The 23,435-nt window shown below is 45.2% G+C and overlaps 1 protein-coding gene across 7 annotated transcripts in view; it reads right to left on the reverse strand.

Annotated features, from left to right (window-relative positions):
* Nucleotides 1–23,435, reverse strand: part of ERG (ETS transcription factor ERG) — a 245,049-nt gene that overhangs the window by 16,780 nt on the left and 204,834 nt on the right. For 6 of the 7 annotated variants that reach the window (XM_060198715.1, XM_060198718.1, XM_060198713.1 and 3 more), the window contains 3 exons: nucleotides 8,636–8,839; nucleotides 7,623–7,703; nucleotides 2,618–2,689 (listed from right to left, as the gene is read on the reverse strand). In XM_060198715.1, coding sequence (XP_060054698.1) covers nucleotides 2,618–2,689; nucleotides 7,623–7,703; nucleotides 8,636–8,839 — 357 coding nt within the window. The remainder of the gene's footprint in view (nucleotides 1–2,617; nucleotides 2,690–7,622; nucleotides 7,704–8,635; nucleotides 8,840–23,435) is intronic. The other variant, XM_060198716.1, reaches the window with a different exon arrangement.

The following is a 23,435-nucleotide window of genomic DNA, read 5'->3' on the forward strand; positions in this document are numbered from 1 at the left end:
GAGAGGAAAATGAAACTCCAGGAGCAGTGGATTCATCTTGTAGGCATCAAGGCCCTTTGATGACTCTGGCGTCAAAAAGAAAAAACGGGGCTGGGCGGGTTAAGCACACATGACATGAAGTACAAAGAGCAGCTGAAGGATCCCAGTTCAAAGCCCCAGCTCCCCACCTGCAGGGGGTTCACTTCACAGGCGGTGAAGCAGGTCTGCAGGTGCCTATTTCTCTCCCCCTTTCTATCTTCCCCTCCTCTCTTGATTTCTCTGTCTTATCCAACAACAATGACAACAATAACAACAACAATAGCAGCAACAACAATGATTAACAGCAAGGGCAACAAAAGGGAAAAAATAGCCTCCAGGAGCAGTGGATTTGTAGAGCAGGTACTGAGTCCCAGTGATAACCCTGGAGGTAAAAAAAAGAAAGAAAGAAAGAAAGAAAGAAAGAAAAGAAAAGAAAAGAAAAGAGAGAAAAAAACAAACGAGCAAAACAGCCTCTTCTTCCAAAGATGCTGAACAGAATCTGCCTTTGAACAAGTGCCCAGAGACCTCAAGTTGCCATCCCACTGAGGTCCGAGGAAACCTGCTCTAGACTAGCCCCAGAACTCTTCTCAACAAATCTCTATCCCTCCAGAAAGTGACTCCAGAAATGTTCTCTGGAGTGTACCAATCCAATACCGGTGAATAACAGAGTGAGAAGAGAGCTCCAGACGGATGACTTTACTGCGCTCAAAGGACATTAGTTATGGGAATCATTATTGTCAGGAGATGGGTCTTCTGTCGCGCTGAGCGTGAAACTATTGCTCACGAAAATGGAACTGGAAAAAATGAAACACTCAAATACTAGCTGAAAAAATATTTTGAAACTCTTGATTCACAAAAACTCTGCTTAGGGAAGGAGGGGGCGGGGCAGGTTTAAAACAATGCCCCAACCTCTCTTAAAAATAACGCAGAAGCCTTCCCTGATGTGTAGCCCAGAATTGGAGGTGTTTATAGGAAGTATGATTGACATGTTCATAAGCACATTGCTGGGCAAGATAAGCTGACTTTTGTTTTTCTTTTTTCATGAATTTCTGGTTGTTTTTTTTTGTGTGTGTGTGTGTGGTTTGTTTTTGTTTGTTTGTTTGTTTGTTTTTAATCAGCGATGGATCACATGGTGAGGGCACCATGACCCTGCTGTGGGATGAGCTAAGCCTGAATGGGACAGACTCACTCTGGTCATATATATATAATTTTTTATTTTTAAACCAAAGTACTACTCAGCTCTGGTTTTATGGTGATGCTGGGGATGGAACCTGGGACTTTGGAGCTTCAGGCATGAGAGTCTCTTTGCATAACCATTATGCTATCTACCCCCACCCAAGTTGACTCTGTTCTAACAAGAGCATCTCAAGAGGAGAATATTCATGTAGGTGCGTGTCTCTGCATGGCTGCGGGTGGGTAGGCCTTGAGACTGAAGTGTGAATGTGTGTGTGTGTCTCTCTCTCTCTGTATGTGTGTGTCTGTGTGTGAGTATGTGGGCGTGTGTGTTTGAGAGAGGGAGAGGCAGAGAGAGAGAGAGAGAGACAGAGAGAGAGAGAGAGAGAGACTGGCTCTGGCTCTTGAAGACACAGTTGAAGCATCTAGAGCTTTAAGCTAAATGTTTCCGTGTGTCTGTCCCCTCACTGCTGGAGCAGAAAAAAGTCCCCCTGGGTATATGCAGGATGAACTGCCAGAGTTCCAGGACAGGGCAGGATGCTTTCTCAATTCCAGTTTCTCCTTTTATCTTCACAGTCTAGCATCCTGCCTCACAGGTATTTGACAGCCAAGTCTGCTTGTGCATGCATTACATGTGTTTCAATAATATGTCGGCAGACCACGGGTAAGACCTGATTTGAGACGAGGGTCAAGTGTCATCGGTGGCATGTATCTGTCTGCTCTGAACCGTAGATTCCTTGTCACCTGCCGGAAGTTAGTCACTGCTGTGATTGGGGGCTGCCCTTGCTCTCAACCATTTCTCTGAGGAGGGACAGATTTCATATAATTCCTGGGATGAACTTAAAAAGCAGACAGGTCCTCAGCGGCGAGACACCCAGGCTACCATCTGTGTTCTTCCTCTCAGAGCAGCTAATCTGCAGGCTCAACCACTCATGAACCCGCAGCTCAGGATATGTGTTTTTTTTTTTTTTTTGTATTGCCACCAGAGTTATTGCTGGAACTTGGTGCCTGCCTGATGAATCCACCACTCCAGGTAGCAATGCTGTACTTTCTATTTTATTTGCTAGGACAGAGAGAAATTGAGTGGGCGGGGAAGACAGACTGAGAGACATCTGCACACCTGCTTCACTGCTCATGAAGTGCAGGTAGGGAGCAGCGGGGCAGGGGGCTCGAAACTGGGTCCTTGTGCATGTCTGTGTTCAAATGGGCGTGCTACCACCAAACCAGTGGGAATGATTTGTAAAGATCTGTGAGTGGAAGGGTTTTTCTTCCATGCATTTAGGCTCCAGTTCCACAGAGACAGCACAAGGCTATTTAGAACGGGCTTTAGAGCAGCCTCATTTGCACAGGGGACTTCTGCCCCAGAGCCCACAGCACAGGCTGGGCCCTCTCTCGAGGGACGGACCACACAGGGGTGTTTTCATACCTGGCCTAGTTGTAATTCTTTGCGTAGATTCAGGATATACTGAAGTATTGGGGAAAATAAAAGCCGTACCCCCTGCAGACAAAAGGAAAGACAACATGTGAGTGCCTTTGGGTGTGGCAGTCCTCTCCGCACCAATGTCCCATCTGCTTGGCCCTGAGACCACAGAGGAAGGAGACCCCCTAGGACCTGCCGTATGCGTATGGGACGTCAGGAGTGAGTGGACAGGCTCATGGGTCCCAGGTGGATGCTGAAGATGGGGCTGATGAAGCCCACTATCTATGTGCCTGTCTGTCATGAAAATGTGTTTTATCTTCACAGCTTTTTGCAAAACTCCATGGGTGGTGCCAACCCCAGTCAGCCGTCTCAATGTGTTGACACAAGTTTTTACAGTGATTATGTCCGGGAACCTGTCAACCCTTCCTTATAGAAAGAAAGTCTTTGGAAAGCAGTGCTGAAGAATGAGAAATACTTGACTGAAGAATTCAGGGGTCTTATCTGAAATTAATTCACATCTCCATGCAAATATATATTTCAATTCAGCCTCTCTCTCTCTCTCTCTCTCCTCTTATGAACAGCAGAAAACATTCTCAACAGGTGGGTTCATTTGGTATTCTTCATTTCCTTTGCCTCTCTGTTTTACAATAACAAAAATGAATGAAGTCATCCCCAAATGTCAAAAAGACCTTGCCTTCTTGGAATTCTTAGATACGACACTGCTCTTACTTTTTTTAATGTGCTACTGTAATCTATTTGCTTATGCTTTCTATTAGAGTATTACATTTGTAAGTAAGACTGGTGTGTGTGTGTGTGTGTGTGTGTGTGTGTGATCACTGCCATACACTGTTATTGGTATATCAACTTCACATTAAATAATTTGGACGCGATTTCTCCTATGTTCTGGAATGGTTCAAGTAGCCTTGGTGTCATCTTCGTCACTTGTAAAATTCTTTTATATATTTGTATTTACTGTCTCCAGGGTTATCACTGGGGGTCACTGCTGGCCAGCACTATCAATCCATTGCTTCTGGTGGCCATTTTTTCTCTCTTTTTGTCCCCCTTTTAGTTTTTTTTTTTTTAGGACAGGGATAATCTGAGAGAGGATGGGAAGACAGAGAGGGGAAGAGAAAGTCAGACACCTGCAGACCTGCTTCACCGCGTGTGATGTGTTCCCCTGCAGGTGGGGAGCCGGGACTTGAGCCTGGGGTCTTGTGCTTGACAATAGGAGAGCTTAACGAGGTGCACCACTGCCCAGCCCCATAAAATTGTTCTTAAAAAAAAAACTGGGGAGTCGGCTGGTAGCACATTGGGTTAAGGGTTAAGCGCGGGTGGTGCCAAGCACAAGGACTGGAGTAAGGATCCCAGTTTGAGCCCCCGCCTCCCCACCTTCAGGGGAGTCGCTTCACAGACAGTGAAGCAGGTCTGCAGGTGTCTGTCTTTCTCTCCCCCTCTGTCTTTCCCTCCTCTCTCCATTTCTCTGTGCCCTATCCAACAACCATGACATCAACAACAACAACAACAATAAATACAACAATAAAACAACAAGGGCAACAAAAGGGAATAAATAAATAAATATTAAAAAAAATAAAAAACCTGATTCTGCATGCACAAGAACCCGGGTGCAAGCTCTGACTCCCCACCTGCTAGGGGGACGCAAGCTGTGAAGCAGGTCTGCAGGTGTCTGTCTTTCTCTCTCCCTCTCTATTTTCTTTTCTCTCAATTTTTCTCTGTCCTGTCAAATAAAAAAATTTAAAAAAGGAAAACAAAGATCAACAATAGCCACAGAAAGCATAAAGATCAACAATAGCCGCAGAAAGCATTGGGTCCATAGTGCTGGCACTGAGCCCCAGCAGAAATCTTGGTGGCAACTAAAAAAACAAAACATGATGCTGTGGCTGGTGAACGGTACACCCGGTATAGCGCACGTTACTGTGAGGAGGACCTGGGTTCAAGACCCCGGCCCCCACCTGCAGGAAGGGATGTTTCATGAGCAGTGAAGCACCGCTATGGGTGTCTTCCTATTACTCTCTCCTCTATTTCTCTGTTACTTCTTTATTTCTCTCTGTTCCTACCAGGAAAAGAAAGAGAAAAAAAAGGGGGGGGGTAAGGCCATTGAGAATGGTAGAGTCATGACCTAGTGACAACCATGGTGATGAAACAAACAGAAAAATGGATTCCTTGAATCCCAGGAAGTAATGCGGTGTTGGACTCTCAAGCCTGAGGTCGCAAGTCTGATCTCCACCAGCCTATGTGCCGGAATAGTGACTGAGTTCATCCTCCCTCCCTAAATAAACAAATAAATATTTTTCTAAAAGAAACAAAAGAAAGAATTCTTTGCTCTAGCAACATTTTCAGGTAATTCATCATCTACAAGGCCCAACTGCCTCAACTTAAAACATTTTTTACTATTTCTAAATTATGTAAACATTAACGCATTAATTACTGTCTATCAGCACTCATTATAAAGATGTTAAGATGCCAAAAAGTATATGTGTGTACCAAAAAATGGATACAGTATGACATTTAAGAAAAATCATAGAAAATTCTAAAGACAATTGATGGGTCACATATTTATGGTGGCTTGACTTATTGGTTTTCTTTGTCTGCTTCTTTGTTGCCTCCAGGGTTATCGCTGGGGCTCGGTGCCTGCACTAGGAATCCACTGCTCCTGGAGGCCACTTTCCCCATTTTGTTGCCCTTGTTGTTGTTGGATAGGACAGAGAGGAATCGAGAGATGAGGGGAAGACAGAAGGTGCCGGGGGGGGGGGGGGAGAGAAAGGTACCTGCAGATCTGCTTCACTGCCCGTAAAGTGACCCCCCCCCCACTTCAGAAGGTGGGGAGCCAGGGTCTCAAACCGGGATCCTTGTGCTAGTCGTTGGGCTTTGCTCCACGTGTGTTTAGATCACTGCACTACCCCTCCTGGCCCCCAGACTTACTGTTTTTAATGAAATGAAAGTAAACTGGTGCATTGAATATAATAAAATGTCCCCGGAGGAGGACCTAGCTGGGGGGGGTCAGAGTGTTACCGGCAAAATTGAGAAATGTTACCCATGTACCAACTACTGTATTTTACTGTCGGTTGTAAACTACTAATCCCCCCAGTCAAGGGAAATAAAATAAAATGTCCACCTTTCAAACATACCTAAATTGCCTGACATTTTTACAGCAGGGCATTATCACTTTTATAGTAAAATATAATTTAAAAAGAAATATTTTTAAGGATGAAAATAATGACATCAGAATTTTCTTAAGTGAAATTAACAGAAGATGTGGGTAGCTCCAAGGTGTTTCTTAAGAAGTGGAAATTTCTTTGTCTGAGTTATTTGTTATTTCTGGCCACAAGGCCATTTATAAGCTGGTATATGTAAACCAAATATAAAAACAATTCTTTGTTTGGCTTTAGAGAAAAAGCTGTCCATTTTGAATATTGAAGGCCAAAATAAAATACCCATTTCACTGTCATCTTAAAACCTGGGTTCTCTCTCTCTCTCTCTCTCTCTCTCTCCTCTCTCTCTCCCTCATCCTCTTTTATTCTCTCTCATTACACATTTTTTCCTGTTGTCCCCTTTATTGTGGTTTATAGTCGACAGTAAAATACAGTAGCTGGTGCATGTGTAGCATTTCTCAGTTTTCCACATAAAAATCTACCCCCCCACCTAGGTCCTCCTCTGCCATCATGTCCCAGGACCTGAACACCCCACCCCCTTTACTTTGGTGCAATACACTAAACCCAGTCAAGGTCTGGTTTGTGTTTTCCCTTCTGTTCTTATTTTTCAATAAGTAGGATCATCCCATATTCACCCCTTTTTTTTTTCTGGCTGATCTCAACATCACAGAATTCTAGGCACACATTTTAAAATCAAATGACAGATGTTGGAGAAATCACTATGGTTCTAGGTGAGGGAGGTCTGAGCAGAAATGGACAAGCTTCTGGTATCTGACAGCCTGTCCCTCACCTGGGCAGGTCCCTCAAGGCTGGTGGGGTATTTAAGCAGTAAGCAGCCTAAGGACCATGCTTCTGTGATTATCCCCCAGGGTGTGAGGGGACACGGGAGTCAACAAGGAGACCTGCCTGCAGAGACCCCCCACTCTTCCTCTGGGCAGAGAGAGAAGGGTCAGCCGGGATGCAGCGTGCTGTTAAAGGAACATAACCAGGCTCAGGCAGAAGCAGATACTGACAAGCCGATGGAGAAGCAGAGCTCAGAGACAGAGCAGCGGTTATCTGCTTAGCAAGGCACTGATTGATGCTTTCCACAGGGTCGCTGAGCTTCCTCTTGTCATCAAAAGCTTGCAAAATGTCACCTAGGGTCTCTGCCATTGCCTTCTGCAAAGAGACAGCCAGAGCCTAGGGTTTGGGCAAGGGTGCACCTGGTTAAGCGCACACATGACAGTGCACGAGGACCCAGGTACAAGCCCTCAGTCCCTACCTGCAGGGGGGGGGGTAGGGGGGGCTGGGGGTGGGGAGGGAGACTTCGCAGGTGTTGAAGCAGGGCCGCAGGTATCTCCCTGTCTCTCTCCCTCTCTCTTCCTCTCCCCTCTCAATGTCTCTCTGTCCTATAAAATTAGGAATGTTGAAAGAGAGAATGTAAACTACTACAAAAAAGAAGACGACGAAGAATCGAAATGAAAACACAAAGAATGCTGGCGAATGGGTCCCTGTGCGTCCAGAAGGACTTGACTTATCCGGGGAGCAGCAGAGCAAAACCCAGGCAAGACTCAGGGTGATTCTGTTAAGACCTGGGGCTGTCACAGGGAGTGGGGGATGCTGGGAAATCAGAGGTTGCCACCTGCCCTGAGGCTGCTGCACCTGCGGTCCATGGCCGCCTCCCCACCAAGTACCCCTCAGCCAGATGCCTTCCGCCTTCCTCCTTCTACCTGCCTGGCACAGCCCTTCCCCTACCCCCACTCCCACCCCGCACCTTCCACCTTCCCTATGGGACCTCAGACAAGACCTTGCCCTCAGCTTGTCCTCTCCCCGCCCCCCCAGGAAGGGGAGGGGCGCCATACCTGTGTTTCTAGCATGCATTAACCGCGGAGAGTTTTGTAAGGCTTTATCAACATCATCGGAAGTCAAATGTGGAAGAGGAGCTATAAAAAAAACACACACACACAAAGTAACATTCAAATGAAAAAGAGAGAAAGCAAGCGATTACCTTCCTGAAAGAGAGAGAGAGAGAGAGGGAGAAAGAGAGAATATATCTCCACATTCACTCTAAACATCTGGGGCTACTTAGAACATTCTCCTGGGGGACCAGGTGGCTGTGCACCCAGCTGAGCACCCATATTACCCATGTGCAAGGACCTGGTTCAAGCCCTCAGTCTCCATCTTCTGGGTGTTGAGGAAGAAGCTTCACAGGCAGTGAAATAGTACTACAGATCTCTCTCTCTCTCTCATCTCTCATCTCTCCCATCTCTCAATTTTCCTTTGTTTCTATCTACATAATAGTAATAAATGATTTAAAGAACAAACATAAAGAGCTCTCTCCCCACTACAGGTTAGCATGTGAGAACCCAGATGGGTGGCCTCTCTCCGGGATTCCAGGGGTGAGAGAGTGGAAGTCCAGGCAAAGCATTTACCCCCTCCCCGAGGCTCAGCCGTGACCCCACTGCCACTGTCACCCCAGCCGCCTCCCTGCCCTGCCCTGCCCCTGCCATCTCTGGCATGCTTGACATCTGGGGAGAGGAGAGAGAACATGCATCAGGCTTCCTGGCTTCATGCTTCTAGCTGTCCAGGCCTCATCCCAGGCAGGGGTGAGTGTAAGAGGGTCAATGCGTGTCTCGGGGCTGTGTCCTGGATGCATGGTGAGCTCTGCTCAGCTGGGAGGAAGTCTCTCCTCCAGTTCTCATCATGGTTCCCTGTCAAACCGAGGGCCCCCCAGACCTGTCGGCAGGTCTGACCCCATAGGGCTCTGTGTCCCTGTGGCTGGGCTGGAGGACCTGAGAGAGGACTGGTGAGTTCTCTGCCCCCTGCAGGGGAGGCGGTAGCAGGAGACCTCCCCAGGCAGCGGGTCTGTGCTTACTCTCTCTGAGGTAGTGCAGATGGGAGAGGAGGATGTCAGCATTGTAGCCTGAGGTGATCCTCTGGAAGTCGTCTTTGGTCATCTTGCACAGCTCCTTGCCGTCGATGTTCTGGAACAGCAGAATGTCCACGTCGGGGAGGCCATACTCCTTCACGGCCCACTCTAGCCACTGCCGGACGTGGTCCGTGCTCCACAGCATAGGGTCTGAGAGGGGCAGAAATGGGCATCAGTCACCAGCCTCCTTGGTTTAGACCCTTGTCCAATAACAGGTGAGTGGCTGAGTAAGTGGTGGTCTAGATCCCCAGTGGAATGCCACTGGCAAACGCTAGAAGAAGAAGTGGAATGCCACTCAGCTGTGAAGAGTGATGAAGTCACCTTCTTCACCTCATCTTGGATGGAGCTTAAAGGAATCATGTGATGTGAGATCCAGCCAGAAAGAGAAGGATGGAGATGGGCTGATCTCACTCACAGACAGAAGTTGAGAAATAAGGACAGGAGGAGAAACACAAAGCAGACTGTATTTACTGTTCACTGCAAGCCATTAATCCACCCAATAAAAAATGAAAATAAAAACAGCTGGATGGTGGCACACCCAGTAGAAAGTACACAGTACCATGTCCAAGGACCTGGGTTCAAGCCTCCACTCCCCACCTGCAGAGGGGAAGCTTCACAAGTGGTGAAGCAGGACTGCAGGTGTCTCTCTTTCAATCTTTCCTCTCAATTTCTCTGTCTCTTTCCAATAAAGAAATTAGTTAGACCCTTTTAAGAATTAAAAAAGCTGTTGTTTTAAATGGTTGCCTTATGAGTTTTATGAGAAAACAGAATACTAGTGCACTCTCTATCTATAAAAAATAAAATTAGGGGCCAAGCAGTGATGCACTTAGCTAGGTGTTCACATTACACTGCCCAAGAACCCAGGTTCAAGTCTCTGGTCCCTACCTGCAGGGGTAAAGCTTTGAGAGTGGTGAAACAGGGCTGCAAGTCTCTCTCTCTCTCTCTCTCTCTCTCTCTCTCTCTCTCTCCCCTTTTAATTTCTTTCTGTCTCCATCCAATAATAAGTAAGTATTTAAAAAATATATATTAAAAAAGAGGAGGAGAGAGCTGGTGCCCTCCTTTCCTGCAGAGAATGTGCTGTTCTAACTAACACACAGCTGCAGGCATGGCTGAATTCCATGTGCCACAGCTGTGACAAACCCCTACAGGATGCAGGCAGTGTCCCCTGACTCTCCTGCCACCCATGGGAGGGGACCCCAGCATTAACCACACAGCCAGGTCCTTAGGGAGCAGAAGCAGGTGACCCCAACGGACACCCCAGCCAGTAAACAGTCTGGGGGACAGGTGTTCAGGGCACATCCCTAGTAGATGGGGTTCCCTCCTAGGATTTGGGAACCAAGGGCCAGGAGAAGAGCCCAGGGTTCTGACCCCAGGGGCTCCCCACATGCCTCAGCCTCGAAGGCTCCTTCTCTACTCTGGGTCTGAGTGGGGGATGAAAAGCCTGGACCGTGGTCCTCCAGACGGTCCCTTGGGAGGTCCTGGTCACGGAGCACAGGGCATCCGGGTGGGGAGGAAGGAGCCTGAGTCACTGTGGAGCTGTGGTCAAGAGCTTGCTCTGGGCTGGCTGATGTCTCAGGTCCCTTGAGAATGAGGCATGTGGTGTTCTTGGAATACATTTCAAGTTTTCAGGTGAAATGACAGCCCTCTAAGAAAACCCGTTATCTTTCCTTTTCCCCCTTCCTTCTTTCCTTCTCTCCTTTCATCCCATCTCATTCCATTCTTCTTCACAGCACAGAGGCTTCCTTCAATGTGGTGGAGGCCAGGCTCAACCCTGGTACAGCAGTGTAGTATCCAGGTGATCTCTCTCTCTCTCTCTCTCTCTCTCTGTCTCTCTCTCTTTCTCTCCTACCTTTTTCTCTCTCTCCTCTACCTTTTCTCTTTCACGTCTCTATCTTTTTCTCTCTCCTCTCTCTCCTCTCTCTTTCCTTCTTTCCTATCTCTCCCTCTCTCTCCTCTATCTTTTTCTCCCTCCTCTCTCTCTCCTCTTTTTCCATTTTTCCTCACTGTCTCTTTTCTCTCTCTCCCCTTACTCCTCTTTTTCTCTCTCCCCCTCTCTCTCTGTCCTCTATCTTCTTCTTCTTCTCTCTCTCTCTCCACTTTCTCCTTCTCTCTCTCTGTATGCACATTTTAAAATTAAATTTAAATGAACAATAGAATCCACAGGATGGAGTCTGGTGCCTTCAGGGCCCCAAATTCTACACTGAGATCACTTGGGGGAGTCGGGAACATAATACCTCGTGTCTACCCCCTCCAAGAGAGCTCCTGATTTCATTGTGCTGGAGATTGAGCTAGGCCTGGTGCTCAGTGCTCTACCAGCTGGGCTGAAGACAGAGACTAGATTCCAGCTGGGTACCCCTGGGCCTAGGGTGCAAAGCTGAGCCCCGGGGCCAAAGCAAAAGCCCAGGTTTGGGCCAGCAAAATAGCTCACTCGATAGTGCGCTGCTTTGCCATGTATGCCCAGGTTCGAGCTTGACTTGCGCCACATTGCAGGAAGCTTTGCTGCTTTGGCTTCCCCTCCCCACTCTCTTTCTGCCTCTCCATCTCTGTCTCGGGTTTCTGTTTATTAATCATTTTGGCCTGCTTTCCATCTTAGTGTTATTCAACCACCAAGTTGCTGATGCTACTAGGATTCCATCCTGACTTCCCTGGGCAGACGACCTCACCAATGCTTCCTGGAACCTCACCTCCCCAGAGCCCTGTCCCACTAGGGAGAGACAGAAACAGGCTGGGGGGGATGGATCCACCTGTCAACACCCATGTCCACGGAGAAGCAATTTCAGAAGCCAGAACTCCCACCTTCTGCTCCCCATAAAGAATTCTGGTCCATACTCTCAGTGGAGGGAAATGTTAGGGGAAGATAACCAGAGGTCTCTGAACTCTAACTCTGTTAGAAGCCAGAGAGAGGAGAGGTAAAAGGGAGGGAAATTTAGTTAGTAGCAATAGGTGTATGTGACCTGGAAAGGAAAAGAAGATGGGATCATAGAAAAAAATGGGCAAATGTATACAAATACAGACAGAGTTGTAGAAAAAAATAGTCAACCCATATCTGTAACCTTAGGAGAACTGCTGTAGCTTCCAGTGGAGGGACTGGGGATCCAGAACCCTGGTGGTAGGAACGGTGTGGATTTGTCCCTCTGCTGTCTTGTAATTTTGAAAATCAAGATGAAATCATTAGTAAAATTTCTTTTAAAAAGAGAGAATTGGGAGGTAATTATGTTGATTTGAAATAAGAGCTGAAAGGCAACTACCTAATGGATGGAGTTGCTCATATGTGGAATATAGGAAACTGGGGAACACAGATGTTTGCAGCAACAAAATAAATAAAATAAGGACAACCAGACTGCCTCTTATATAATATGGAGCTACTATGGTGTGTCTGCGTGTGTATGTGTGGGGGGTGGGAAGGACACAGAACTTCGAGGGGCTGTGTGTGCAGTGACTTACATGTGGGTAGAAAATTCCTTTTAAAGACAGTTGTGAAATCACTACTAAAAGCCATGAAAAAAAAAATTGCATGATGACCTCTGAACTAGAAATTCCACTTCTAGACATTTCTCCAAAGGAAATGAAAGCGGATGTGCGCAGTGATTTATTTTCAAGGATGTTCTTTGTAGTGTTGTTTATAGTAACTAAACATTGGAAACACCCTAACTGCCCCAGTCCTGAAAGTTGCTCAGGTGGAAGAGACTAGAGGGGTACTACTGAGAAAAAAAAAAACAACTACACTCAAGTAGAGATACTGGTGTGATAAAACTATTTGAAGTGAATTTAAAAATTTGAAAATGTTACAGCAGTATAACCGCATTATTTAAAATATTAATCACACTTTTTTTGTTATAAGGGTTATTGCTAGGGCTCTGTGCCTGCATGATGCCACCGTTTTCAAGTGTCATTTCTTTCTTTTTTCTACTTTGTTGTTGTTGTTGTTGTTGTTGTTGTCGTCAGAGAAGGAGAGACACAGAAAGACAGACGGAAGGAAAGACACTTGCAACACTGCTTCACTACTTGGGAGGCTTCCCCCTCTACATGGGGGACTGGGGGCTAGATCCTGGGTCTTTGTTTAGATCAGACAAAGGCTCTGTAGCTTTAGAAAGCAGTACTGAGGATTCAGGTCACTCTGTGGGATCCCAGCTGCCATCTTTTGGTCCCAAGTCTCCCTCGAGCTCTCCAGAGGGTCACTTAGAGTGAAACTGTCCATGTGCAAGAGACAGGCGCCACTGAATTAAATGATCAATTTAAGAAAACAAACAAGAAAGAGCATTCCAGGGCCTGAGGAATGGCTCCCATAGGATCAGGAGTAAGATTGGTTTCACCCAAATACAAGTTATTGGACATTTATTCTAGGCATAAATACTACTAGTTTCCAGAATCTGACCAAGGCAGAGAAACGCTGAAATCCACCAAGAGACGCAGCTAAGTCACTAAGCATAATTAAATACAGAGCAGTTGCAGTAATGCCAACCAGGAAAGAAAGGGGGGGGGGGGGGCTAAAGCAGAAAGCTTTCGGCTTGAGCTTGGATTAAGGAAAAAGATTTTGACAGAAGCCGGGAGGCACAAGAAGAGAAAGAAGCCTTTGAGTTCCAGGGAGCAAGTTGAGTTCAGCTTCATTCCCACAGATGCGGGATCCCAAGAAGTGAAGAACTGGGTGTGGCTGCCACAGAGGGTGCAAAAGGAGACACGGTGACAAGCAAAAGTCAGGCAGGTGACTTCAAGAAGAACCTTTTGTATCTGGCTAAAATGCTTGTGTGTTCCAATGCAGGAATTTCAGAGCCATTAGAAATGTCTGAAGAATGAAAGGGGGTGGGGGAAAGTCTTAAATTACATCAAGGACAGCAAGCAAAATAGAAAGATTGCTTTTTCAAAAGGCTCGAGTGCTCACACTTGGGAACCGATTTGACCCCCTGCTATACGTCAGTCATGCGCCCTCTCTAAACTGAGCTTTCTTTTTCCAGGGAGTCATGAAATGAAATGTTAGGAGCAAAGTAAATGAGATGATGTATGTGAAAAGCACAGAGCCAGCAATAACAGCGCAGAAACATACTGCATCTCGGCACGCCGGGCTTTGTGCGTTGCAAACTCTGCTAAAACGAGATCAACAATCTATCACCACCCAGGCAGCTTCTTCCTCTCAAGGCAGAGGTCTGATTTGTCATTTTATTTTAAGAAGCCTTTGGAGGTACTTCTGTCAGAGGAGTCATGAGCCACTAAAGATAAGTTGCTTTGTTTTCAGTCCTCTGATCCAATTGTTTGGAAAACAGCTGTGCCATTATCCCACATTTCATGGACATCAAACTGGGAGGTGCCCATGGTAGAGAGTGGAAGAGAGGGGTCCTGCCAGGGGCATACCCAGTCAAGCTTAGGTAGTACTAAGTGCAGAGACCCATACAAAAATCTGGGTTCAAGCTCCTGCTCTCTGCCTGGGGGGCGGGGGAGGGGGGTGGTTTACAAGCGGTGAAGCAGGTCTACAGGTGTCTCTCTCTTTCCCTCTCATGTCTCCTTCCTCTCTCAATTTCTCTTTGTTGTATATAATAAAATGGGAAAAACTGGCTGCCAGGAGCAGTGGATTCATAGTGCTGGCACTGAGCCCCAGCGATAATGCTGGAGGCAAGAGGAAAGGGAAGGGAAGGGAAGGGAAGGGAAGGGAAGGGAAGGGAAGGGAAGGGAAGGGAAGGGAAGGGGGAAGGGGGAAGGGGGAAGGGGGAAGGGGGAAGGGGGAAGGGGGAAGGGGGAAGGGGGAAGGGGGAAGGGGGAAGGGGGAAGGGGGAAGGGGGAAGGGGGAAGGGGGAAGGGAAGGGGAAGGGAAGGGAAGGGAAGGGAAGGGAAAGGGAAAGGGAAAGGGAAAGGGAAAGGAAAGGGAAGGGAAGGGAAGAAGAAAAGAAAAGAAAAGAAAAGAAAAGAGTAGAAGAATAAAATTAACGAAGGATTTACAGATTTCTACAAAGCATCTTAGACTATTCGTAACTGGAGATGGACCACTTACTATCTTATGTATGGACTAGGGATAGTTGGAACTTTTACTTGTTCATTATACTCTATTATGTGTGTAAAATAGTAAAACGTGTTGTAAATTGACATAGTAACTCAGATGTTTCCTATAGATCAGTAGCAGAAGTCTCTCTGTCAATGAGTTTTGGCCCTAGTAGGGTCCCACGGCCAACAGAAAGAGAGGAAGTCGATGTTTAAGTCAGGCAGGTACATATTGCTCTGATGAAGATACCTTCTTGCAAAAAAAAAAAAAAAAAGCCACAGACAAAGATGCTATTGATGTTTCAAAGACCTCTCTCAAAAGGAATGATCAGAAGTGCGTTTCAATCAGAGTTGAACTGGCTGACAATACATAATCCCAGAGTATGATTTTTGTTACTTTGGATAATTTCATTGTAGACTATTAGCTTCCAGATAGGGAAAATCATCCTTCCTTCCTAAAAATTACCAAAGAAAATAAAACTGAATGTGCCTCCCAATCATAACACTGTCCTTTTGTTTACAAAGTCAGGTCCTGGGGGCCAGGCTGTGGTGCATCTGGTTAAGCGCTCACATCACAGTGCACAAGGAGCCAGGTTCAAGCCCCTGGTCCCCACCTGCAGGGAGAAAGCTTCACAAGCGGTGAACCGGGGCTGCAGGTGTCTCTCTGTCTCTCTCCCCCTCCCTCCCTTTTCTCTCTGTCTCTAAACATAATCAATAAATATTTTTTAAAAAATTAAATCAGGTTCTGACCTGGACAAAGCTGACATTCTACATCCAAGACACTGAAAAGGCCTCAAAGTAAGATTGAACATTTTTGCCTCTTTCTGCGGGTAGATTTGATGTTTCTAAAGCTGACTCCATGGACAGAACTGGCTTGTGTTTGAGCTTCAGTTCACCACAAACTGAAATGTGATCTCAGGTGAACTCGAGACTGCTTCTGAATCTTTTCATTCCTAAACCCACTGACGGGATGGGTTGTGATTTGGGTATAACATTTTGAAATGAATGAGAGATAAATGACACGGTTTTATTTTTTGTTGCCGTGGCTTCACAGTTCTAAGTCACCCTTTTCATACAGAAAGAGAATTCTGAGAGAACTTTGGTGAAGAATATTGTGACTTACTTATATACATGGTGGGTGGATATGAAATTACACCCCTGAGAATAGCTTATTTCTGCATAACACTGCTAAATAATAGAATGGGAAAAAAAAAAAGACAAATGTTTCTCAAATGCCTAGAAAGTATGAACCTTCTGGGGCCAGGTTGTAGCTCACCTGGTTGAGAGCACACATTGCAGTGCATAAGGATCCAGGTTCGAGCCCCTGGTCCCCACCTGCAGTGGGGAAGCTTCACTAGTGGTGAAGCAGGGCTGCAGGTGTCTCTCTGTCTGTCTCCCTCTCTATCTCCCCTTCCCTCTTGACTGCTGGCTGTCTCTATCCAACAAATACATAAAGATAATTGAAAAGTTTTTAATTAAAAGAAGAAATAATATACCTTCTTTAATTATTGGGTGAGGATTTCTATAATCACTGACTCAAAATTGGCAATGTCTCTGTAATCTGATGTCATTTTTTTCTATCAGAGAATGAAAAATGAAAAATTAAGATCTCTTACTGAAGTGAAATTATCTATTGCTCCTTACAATTTTTTCAGATGTATTTTCAGCCAGTGCTACTTGGAAAATCCATGTCTACCATTGTTAAATATGTCTAGGAGTAAAAAAGTTTTCACCTTGCAATAATCTTTCTTTTTCTCCAGGAATACTTTCTTTTTTAAATCATATTTATTTATTGGATAGAGACAGCCAGAAATTGAGAGGAGTCGGGGGGAGACAGAGAGGGAGAGAAACAGAGAGACCTGCTTCACCACTCGTGAAGCTTTCCCCCTGCAGGTGGGGACTGGGGGCATGAACCTGGGTCCTTGCTCACTGTAACGTATGCTCAACCAGGTACATCCCCATCCGACCCCAGGAATACTTTGTATTTCCATTTTTATCTAATTTAATTCTGTTAGAATCTGAAGAACTTTTTCCCCCAATCCTTCACCTGTTATTTATTTGGGGGAATGAATAATTCTGTAAACAACATAGGACTTTTTTTTGTCATCACTGAGGCTTCAATACTCCAGGATAGTTTGTTTTTTTTTTTCAGGTATATAGGGAGAGGGAGAGGGAGAGGGAGAGGGAGAGGGAGAGGGAGAGGGAAGGGGAGAAAGAGAGGGAGAGGGAGAGGGAAGGGGAGAAAGAGAGACAGAGGGAAGGGGAAGATAGAGGGAGAGGGAGAAAGAGAGACAGAGGGAAGGGGAAGATAGGGAGAGGGAGAAGGAGAAGGAGAGAGGGAGAGGGAGAGAGGGAGAGGGAAAGAGGGAGAGAGGGAGAGGGAAGGGGAGAAAGAGAGACAGAGGGAAGGGGAAGATAGGGAGAGGGAGAGGGAGAGGGAGAGAGAGAGGGAGAGGGAAGGGGAGAGAGGGAGAGGGGGAGGGGAGGGGGAGAGGGAGAGGGAGAGGGGGAGGGGGAGATGGAGAGGGGGAGGGGGAGAGGGAGAGAGGGAGAGGGAAGGGGAGAAAGAGAGACAGAGGGAAGGGGAAGATAGAGGGAGAGGGAGAAAGAGAGACAGAGGGAAGGGGAAAATAGGGAGAGGGAGAGGGAGAGGGGAGGGGGAGGGGGAGAGGGAGAGAGGGAGAGGGAAGGGGAGAAAGAGAGGGAGAGGGAGAGGGAAGAGGAGAAAGAGAGGGAGAGGGAGAGGGAGAGAGGGAGAGGGAGAGGGAGAGGGAGAGGGGGAGGGGGAGAGGGAGAGGGAGAGAGGGAGAGGGAAGGGGAGAAAGAGAGGGAGAGGGAAGGGGAGAAAGAGAGGGAGAGGGAAGAGGAGAAAGAGAGGGAGAGGGAAGGGGAGAAAGAGAGACAGAGGGAAGGGGAAGACAGGGAGAGGGAGAGGGAGAGGGAAGGGGAGAGAGGGAGAGGGAGAGGGAGAGGAGGAGGGGAGGGGGAGGGGGAGGGGGAGGGGGAGGGAGAGGGAGAGGGAGAGGGAGAGGGAGAGGGAGAGGGAGAGGGAGAGGGAGAGGGAGAGGGAGAGGGAGAGGGAGAGGGAGAGGGAGAGGGAGAGGGAGAGGGAAGCCACAGCTTCAAGGCAATGGGAGCCAGACTGAACCTGGGCTGTTTACCTGGCAAAGCAGTACATTATCCATGTGAGCAAATTTGTCAGCTGGATTTTGGAATATTTTTTGTCTCTGACTATTCTCTCTTTTTATTTTCAAGTAGGGTTTACGTGACATTTTTGTCACCAATGTTTCGTACGTCTGCCACCTTACTGGGTGATTTCTTGCTCTGTTCTTTATTTCTCTTTCACTGCTATCTGGTTGGACTGACCTACTTTTTTTCCTCATTTCCCTCCATCCTTTTTCTCCACTCATTTCGCCCGCTAGCATTCTAGCTCTGTTTCCTGTACTTATTAATCTTTAGACCAAAATCTAGATATGACCTCAAGTACATATTTTCCCAAAGATCAAAATGGACATAGAAAGTCTCTGCTCCTGTCATACAGCTGACCTTGTATGGCAATGATATCCAGTGTTTCGTGCCAGTATTTCATCTGTTCTACCCCTCATTGAGTGGGCTGTGGTTGGAAATTTGTGGTCATTTACTCATTTCATCTACCCTCATCTTAGTTAACTTCACTGTTCCCATATTCTTGTCCTTTCTTCAAGGCTTCATTTTTTATTTTTTATTTTTTAATTAGAACACAATTCAGTTCTGGCTGATGGTGGTGCAGGGAATTGAACCTGGGACTCTGAAGCCTCAGGTTTGAAAGTTGCTTTGCATAACCATTATGTTATCTACCACCACTAGGATCCTTTTTTTCTTATTAAATCATTTGCCTTTTGTTTGACTGGGTCAATGCTCACTTATGGCTTATGTTGGTGCTGGTGACTGAACCTGGGACCTCCAATCCTCAAACATGAAAGTCTGTTGCACAAACCATTGTGCTATGTCTCCAACCTAAATAGTTTGTTAAGATGAAGGTCTACTAGCAGCAAACTCTCACCGGTTGTTTGAACAAGTTGTTTTCATAAAAGATTAGAGGGTCCTCTTAAATTTTGTTTTTGTATTATTTCCTCTGCAGTTTATCAAGTTCATTTATAAAACACTATTCTAACAGATCTGTCATTGGCTTGAGCAAGTTCTTACATGAGTGAGTGACAGAGTAAGTTGAAGCTCCCAGCGGGGTTAGCTACAATTCTGGCACTTTCTCACAGCTCACCAGAGATTTCTTCTACTGCCTTGTGTGTCTGTCTTGTTGAGAAGATTTCCCTCTCATTACTTTCAGATAGTCTGCTCTTCAGTTAATGTTAAAGTCCGCGGTCTTTAGTGTTTCATCGTGTCACCGTGCTGTGATTAGTGTGGAAAGATTCTTATTTATCCTCCCTGACTTCTGCTTCCGGCATTTGTAGAATGGTTCTGTTTATCAATTTGGGGAAAGTCTTACTTTTTATCTCTTCAGACACTATATCTCATCCATTCTCTTTACTTCCTCTCCTCTGGGAGTTCTATATTATTTGGTAATTTTTCATAACCAAGGGCGATGTTTCTATCTGGAAGTCGATGCTTTACACTGATATTGTTCTTTCCCGTAACATCATGTATCCCTTTGGTTTTGATTCTTTTCTCTCATGTATGCAAACATTTAAAAATGTGTAGCTTTAAACACTTTTCTTCCACACTTCAATCACCTAACATTTCTCAGGGCTTAACCATGTTGTCTGCTGAGTCTCACTTGGCTACATTCCTTCTTCCTGCATTTTTGTAACCTGGGATTTCATCATCATCCTCAAGTCCTTTGTTCACCATGACTCTGTGAATCTGGGGTTGAAAATACATCCCTTGAGATCTGAGCAATGATGCAGCTGGTTAAACACACACATTGCTATGTGCAAGGACCCAGGCTCAAGCCTCTGCTCCCCACCTGCGGGGGGGGGGGGTTGTCGCATCACAAGCAGTGAAGCAGGTCTGCATTTGTCTCCCTACTCTCTCAATATCTCTCTGTCTTATCCAGTAAAATATAAAGAAAAATAGAGAGGAAATGGCACCAGAAATGATGCAGTCATAGTGCAGACATCAAGCCCCAGTGATAATCCTAGTGGAAAAAAGGAAAATAAAAATAAAAAAGGAAGGAAGGAAGGAAGAAGGAAGGAAGGAAGGATGAAAAGAAAAATCAGAAATAAAAAGGAATGAGAGGAAGAATGAATATAGCAGCAGACTTCTCCACACAAAAACTACAGGCCAGAAGAGAATGGTAAGATATCTATTGAGTGCTCAATGAGAAAGGCTTTCAACCAAGACTACTGTATCCTGCTAGACTGTTATTCAGATGGAGGCATAAAAACCTTCTCAGAGGCTGTGGGGACAGAGAAACCCTTCTGTACTGCTGGTGGGAATGTAAATTGGTCCAGCTTCTGTGGAGAGCAGTCTGGAAAACTCTCACAAGGCTAGACACGGACCTACCATATGACCAGTAATCCCTCTCTTAGGGATATAACCCAAGGACTCCATAATACCCAAACAAAAGGAAATGTGTACAACTATGTTCATAGCAGCACAATTTGTAATAGCTAAAACCTGGAAACAACCCAGGTGCCCAACAATAGATAAATGGCTGAAAAAGTTGTGGTATATATACACAATGAAATACTATGCAGCTATAAAGAAAAATGAACCCACCTTCTCTGACCCATCTTGAACGGAGCTAGAAGGAAATATGCTTAGTGAGCTAAGTCAGAAAGATAAAGAAAAGTATGGGATGATCGCACTCGTAAACGGAAGTTGAGAAAGAATAACAGAAAGGGAAACTCAAAGCAGGATTTGACTAAATTTGGAGTAGGGCGCCAAAGTAAAAACCCTGGGTTGAGGGTATCTAAATCTAGATGTAAGTAGATTTAGACACCCTCCTCACCTACAGTTCTCTCACTCACTCCAAAGCTAACCTTATCAAAGCAAGGACTGCAAAAGCTGAATAAGGGCAAGAAACTGGCAGACTTTAACGATGACTCTTTAGTCACTATCAGGCCACCCCATTAGTTGGGGCCCTAGTCAGGGAGTCCTGAGATTCCCAACAGACATGATGGGCCTAGACCTTGAATAAATAACTCTCTCCATTGTTACTGGTCATTCCTAGCAGGAACAACAATAGACCCCTTTATGGGCCCCCATAGGAACTTGCCCTCAACTTGGATCAACAATGGTAGAGAATGTTCCATCTTCTGAAGGGAGGCTGGACAACATACTCTATGCTACACCTGAAGAAGATGGGTCCTGATATTGGGGCAGCCTGGAATGTTCCTATTTATGTCCACAGAATGTGATCTCAGATCTACAGGGATGCAGAGGTCACATAGGCTCCTAAGCTGAATATGGGCCCCAGATCACACCAAATTGATGGGGTTTACAATCAACAATATTTATACACCTTTCCCATATTTGGGAGCTACTCTCTTCCCTGATCTAGCTTTCTGGTCATTCTGTCAGCCATGATATCATCTCCCCAGACAGTAACTTAGATCCACCTGCACATCAGTTTTCAAGCTCAGGCAAAAAAACAAACAAACAAACAAAAACAACTAGTATAGCCACAGGCCCTTTGGAATATAACTAAAATATGCTATCTATAAAAATGGAGACTCCCCCAACTCTTCATCTGCACTATTCCAGCCTTTAGGTCCATGATTGGTCAACAATTTGTTTGACTTTGTATGTTAACTCTCTTGTCAACCACCAGATTCCAGATGCTAGCATGATGCCAACCAGACTTCCCTGGACTGACAACCCCACCAATGTGTCCTGGAGCTCCGATTCCCCAGAGCCCTTCCCCACTAGGGAAAGAGAGAGACAGGCTGGGAGTATGGATCCACCTGTCAACGCCCATGTTCAGCGGGGAAGCAATTAAAGAAGCCAGATCTTCAACCTTCTGCATCCCACAATGATCTTGGGGCCATACTCCCAGAGGGTTAAAGAATAGGAAAGCTATCAGGGGAGGGGATGGGATACAGAGTTCTGGTGGTGGGAATTGTGTGAAGTTGTACCCCTCTTATCCTATGGTTTAGTCAATGTTTCCTTTTAATAAATAAAAAATAAAATAAAAACCCTCTCAGACCAGCAACAGTTGAAAGAATCAACTGTCACCAATACTGCCCTGAAAGAAGTTCTGAAAGGTCTCCTATAAACAGTCAGACCACCATAAATATGCCATATATCAGAACACTCTAAAAATCTACAAGAATGGCATTAAAATATCTTCAATCTATGACATCAATAAATGTCAATGGCCTGAATTCACCTATCCTATTAAAAGGCACAGAGTAGGAAGATGGATCAGAAAACACAGCCCAACAATATGCTGTCTACAGGCAACACACCTAACTCAACAAGACAAACAAAGACTCAAAGTGAAAGGATGGAAAACTATCATACAAGCCAATGGCCCACACAAAAGGGCAGGAACAGCTATTCTCATATCTGACACAGTAGACTTTAAAATAAATAAAATGAAAAAAGATAGAAATGGACATTAATTAATGCTCAGAGGATCAGTCAATCAAGAGGACTTAACAATGATTAACATCTATCCACTCAATGAAAAGCCATCTAAATACATCAAACATCTACTGAAAGAGCGACAGCAATATATTAACACAGCAACACAGTCCTAGTAGGGGACTTCAACACCCCACTCTCTCAACTTGACAGATCATCCAGGCAGAAAATCAATAAAGACATGAGGGAGCTAATGAGGAGATAGATAAACTAGAACTACTGGACATTTTCAGAATCATTCACCCCACAAAACTGGAATACACATTCTACTCAAGTCCATATGGGTCATTCTTAAGGATAGACCATATATTAGGCCACAAAGACAGCATCAGCAAATTCATGAGCATTGAAATCATCCCAAAAATCTTCTCAGACCACAGTGGAATTAAGTTAACACTTAACAATCAACAAAAAGATTAGTAATAGTCCCAAAATGTGGAAGCTCAACAGTACACTACTTACAACTACTTGGTCAAAGAGGAAATAAAGGAAGAAATCAAAATGTCTCGATTGCTCAAAGAAAATTAACACAAGCTATCAAAATATTTGGGACATAGATAAGGCAGTCCTGAGAGGTAAGTTCATAGCCATACAAGCACACATCAGGAAACAACAAAAAGTACAAATAAACAACCTGATTGCACCTCTTAAAGACCTAGAAGAAGAACAACAAAGTAATCCTAAAGCAACTAGAAGGACAGAAATAACTAAAGCTAGGAAAGAAATAAATAACATTGAAAATAAGAAAGCCATACAAAAGATCAATAAAAGTAAATGTTGCTTCTTCAAAAGAGTGAACAAAATTCACAAACCTTTAGCCAGACTCATAAAACAAAAAAGGGAGAAGACCCAAGTAAATTGCATTGTAAATGAAAGAGGAGATATCACAAGAGACACTGCAGAAATTCAACATATCATGTGAGGCTTCTATGAATGACTCTATTTCATCAAGCTAGAGAACCTGGAAGAAAAGGATGATTTCCTAGATGCCTACGAACTTCCAAGATTAAATAAAGAGGAAGTAGATAATATTAACAGGCCCATCATAGCAAATGAAATTGAAACAGTTATCAAAAAACTTCCCAAAAATAAAAGTCCTGGACCAGATGGTTTTTATAAATGATTTCTAGAAAACCTTCAAGGAAGAGTTAATACCTCTGCTTTTAAAAGTCTTCCAGTAGATTGAAGACACAGG

Source organism: Erinaceus europaeus, chromosome 9 (genome assembly GCF_950295315.1).
Source record: "Erinaceus europaeus chromosome 9, mEriEur2.1, whole genome shotgun sequence".
Lineage (NCBI taxonomy): Eukaryota > Metazoa > Chordata > Mammalia > Eulipotyphla > Erinaceidae > Erinaceus > Erinaceus europaeus.